Below are 2,023 nucleotides of genomic sequence, written 5' to 3' on the forward strand. Positions count from 1 at the left end.
GGAATGCAGGATTTCAATTACCTCAGCAGCAACTGCTTTGAAATCACAGTGGAGCTTAGCTGTGAAAAATTCCCACCTGAAGAAACTCTGAAGGGCTACTGGGAGGACAACAAGAACTCCCTTATCAATTACATTGAGCAGGTAACAAAGGATGGCAAAATCTAGTTATTATAAACAGAACTTCTAAACTTTGTGCTGTGAGAACATCTAATTCAAATTTTAATATTAGTCCAGTTGGTGCTCCATAATTCTTGTATGGCTCTAAGGTCATAAACCCTGTGCGACCTTTCTAAAGAGGTGGAAGAAGAGGAGAATAGAAAGAAGATGGTCTAGTATGGAATTCACCTCACCTTACTTAAGCTGTTATAGACATTTAATTTAAATTATTTGTGTTGGATTCCCTAGTGAAAAGAAATAGACATAATCAGAGTGTGTACTTCATTCCTCAGCACTGATGTGTAGACACAGAAATGAATTGCCCTCTGCAGATAGGCAAGTGTATGTACAGACATGGGATGAATCATTCTGTATGTGCAGAGAGCCTACATGGCTGGATTAGACTATAGCTGCCTGATAGTTCAGTGTAATGTTGGGGGACATCTGTAATCCTGGTTACATGAGCTGCTGATACTCAGGGTAGTGCTGCTAGTGTGATGATTCTGTTAAACATTATACAAAATCTGGTTAGAATTGTATAGTCACAGGTTTAGATCACAGAATGATAAGGGTTGGAAGGGACATCTGGATATTGTCCAGTCCAAGTCCTCTGCTAAAGCAGGTTCACCTAAAGCAGGTTGCCCAGGACGTCATCCAAGATATCTCCAGAGAAGGAGAATCCACAGTCTCTCTAGGCAGTCTCTTCCATTGATCTCTCAGCCTCAAAGTAAAGTTTTTCCTTATACCTAGGTGGAACTTCCTCTGTTTGAGTTTGTGCCCATTGTCCCTTGTCCTGTTGCTGGGTACAACTGAAAAGAGTCTGGTCCCATCCTCTTGATCCCTGCTGTTTAGATATTTATAAACACTGATAAGATTCCCTCTCAGTCTTCTCTTCTTTAGGCTAAAGAGACCCCCATCTCTCAGCCTTCCCTTGTGTTTCAGTCCCCTAGACATCTTTGTAGCCCTTTGTTGGACTATTCCTGGTAATTCTCCATCTCTCTTGAACTGGGTGTAATGTTCTGCTTTCCAGCAGGTCAACCCCTAACCTGTACTGGTGCATGGGTTTATTCCTCCCTAGGCACAGGACCCTACACTTGCCTTTGTTAAACTTCATTTGGTTCCTCTCCACCCAACTCTCCAGCCTGCCCAGGTCTTGCTGAATGGCAGCACAGACTTCTGGTGTGTCAGCCACTCCTCTGAGTTATGTATCATCAGGAAACTTGCTGAGGAGTATACTGTGTCCCTTCATCCAGGTCACTGATGTGTATGTTGAACAGGACTGGACCTAGTACTGATCGCTGGGTAACTCCACTAACCACAAGTCTCCATCTGGATGCTGTACCACTGACAACAATCCTCTGAGCTCTCTCCTTCAGACAGTTCTCAATCCACCTCACTGTACACTCACTCACCTAACCCACACTTCCTGAGCTTGCCTGTGAGAGTAAGCTATGGAGGACATTCACCTTGGTGAATCCATGTTGACCACTCCCGATCATCTGGTGCTAATGGGTTGTTAGAATTTAAGACTCTTGAAACAGATCATAGAATCATAGAATGTCTGGGCTGGAAGGGACCTCCGAAGGTCATCTAGACCAACCCCCATGCTATAAGCAGGGACATCTCCAACTAGATCAAGCTACTCAGAGCTTCATCCAACCTTATCTTGAATGTCCCCAGGGATGGGGCCTCCACCACCTCTCTGGGCAACCTATTCCAGGGATCTATCACCTTGATACTGAAGAACTTTTTCCTAATGTCTAACCAAACTCTGCCCTTCTGTAGCTTAAAGCCATTACCCCTCATCCTGTCACTCCAAACCCTTGTGAACAGACCCTGCCCTGCTGTCCTGTAGGCCCCTCTCAGG

At 44.7% G+C, this 2,023-nt stretch overlaps 1 protein-coding gene across 1 annotated transcript in view; it reads left to right on the forward strand.

Annotated features, from left to right (window-relative positions):
- LOC103782555 (carboxypeptidase E-like) overlaps window positions 1-141 on the forward strand; it is a gene marked incomplete at its 3' end in the record, with an annotated part of 49,931 nt that extends 49,790 nt beyond the window's left edge. Inside the window, exon 7 of the mRNA XM_008950324.1 lies at window positions 1-141. This exon is cut by the window's left edge and continues 1 nt beyond it. Coding sequence (XP_008948572.1) covers window positions 1-141 — 141 coding nt within the window.
- Window positions 142-2,023: the final 1,882 nt, after the last annotated feature.

Source organism: Merops nubicus, unplaced genomic scaffold (assembly GCF_000691845.1).
Source record: "Merops nubicus isolate BGI_N331 unplaced genomic scaffold, ASM69184v1 scaffold12112, whole genome shotgun sequence".
Taxonomy (NCBI): Eukaryota; Metazoa; Chordata; class Aves; order Coraciiformes; family Meropidae; genus Merops; species Merops nubicus.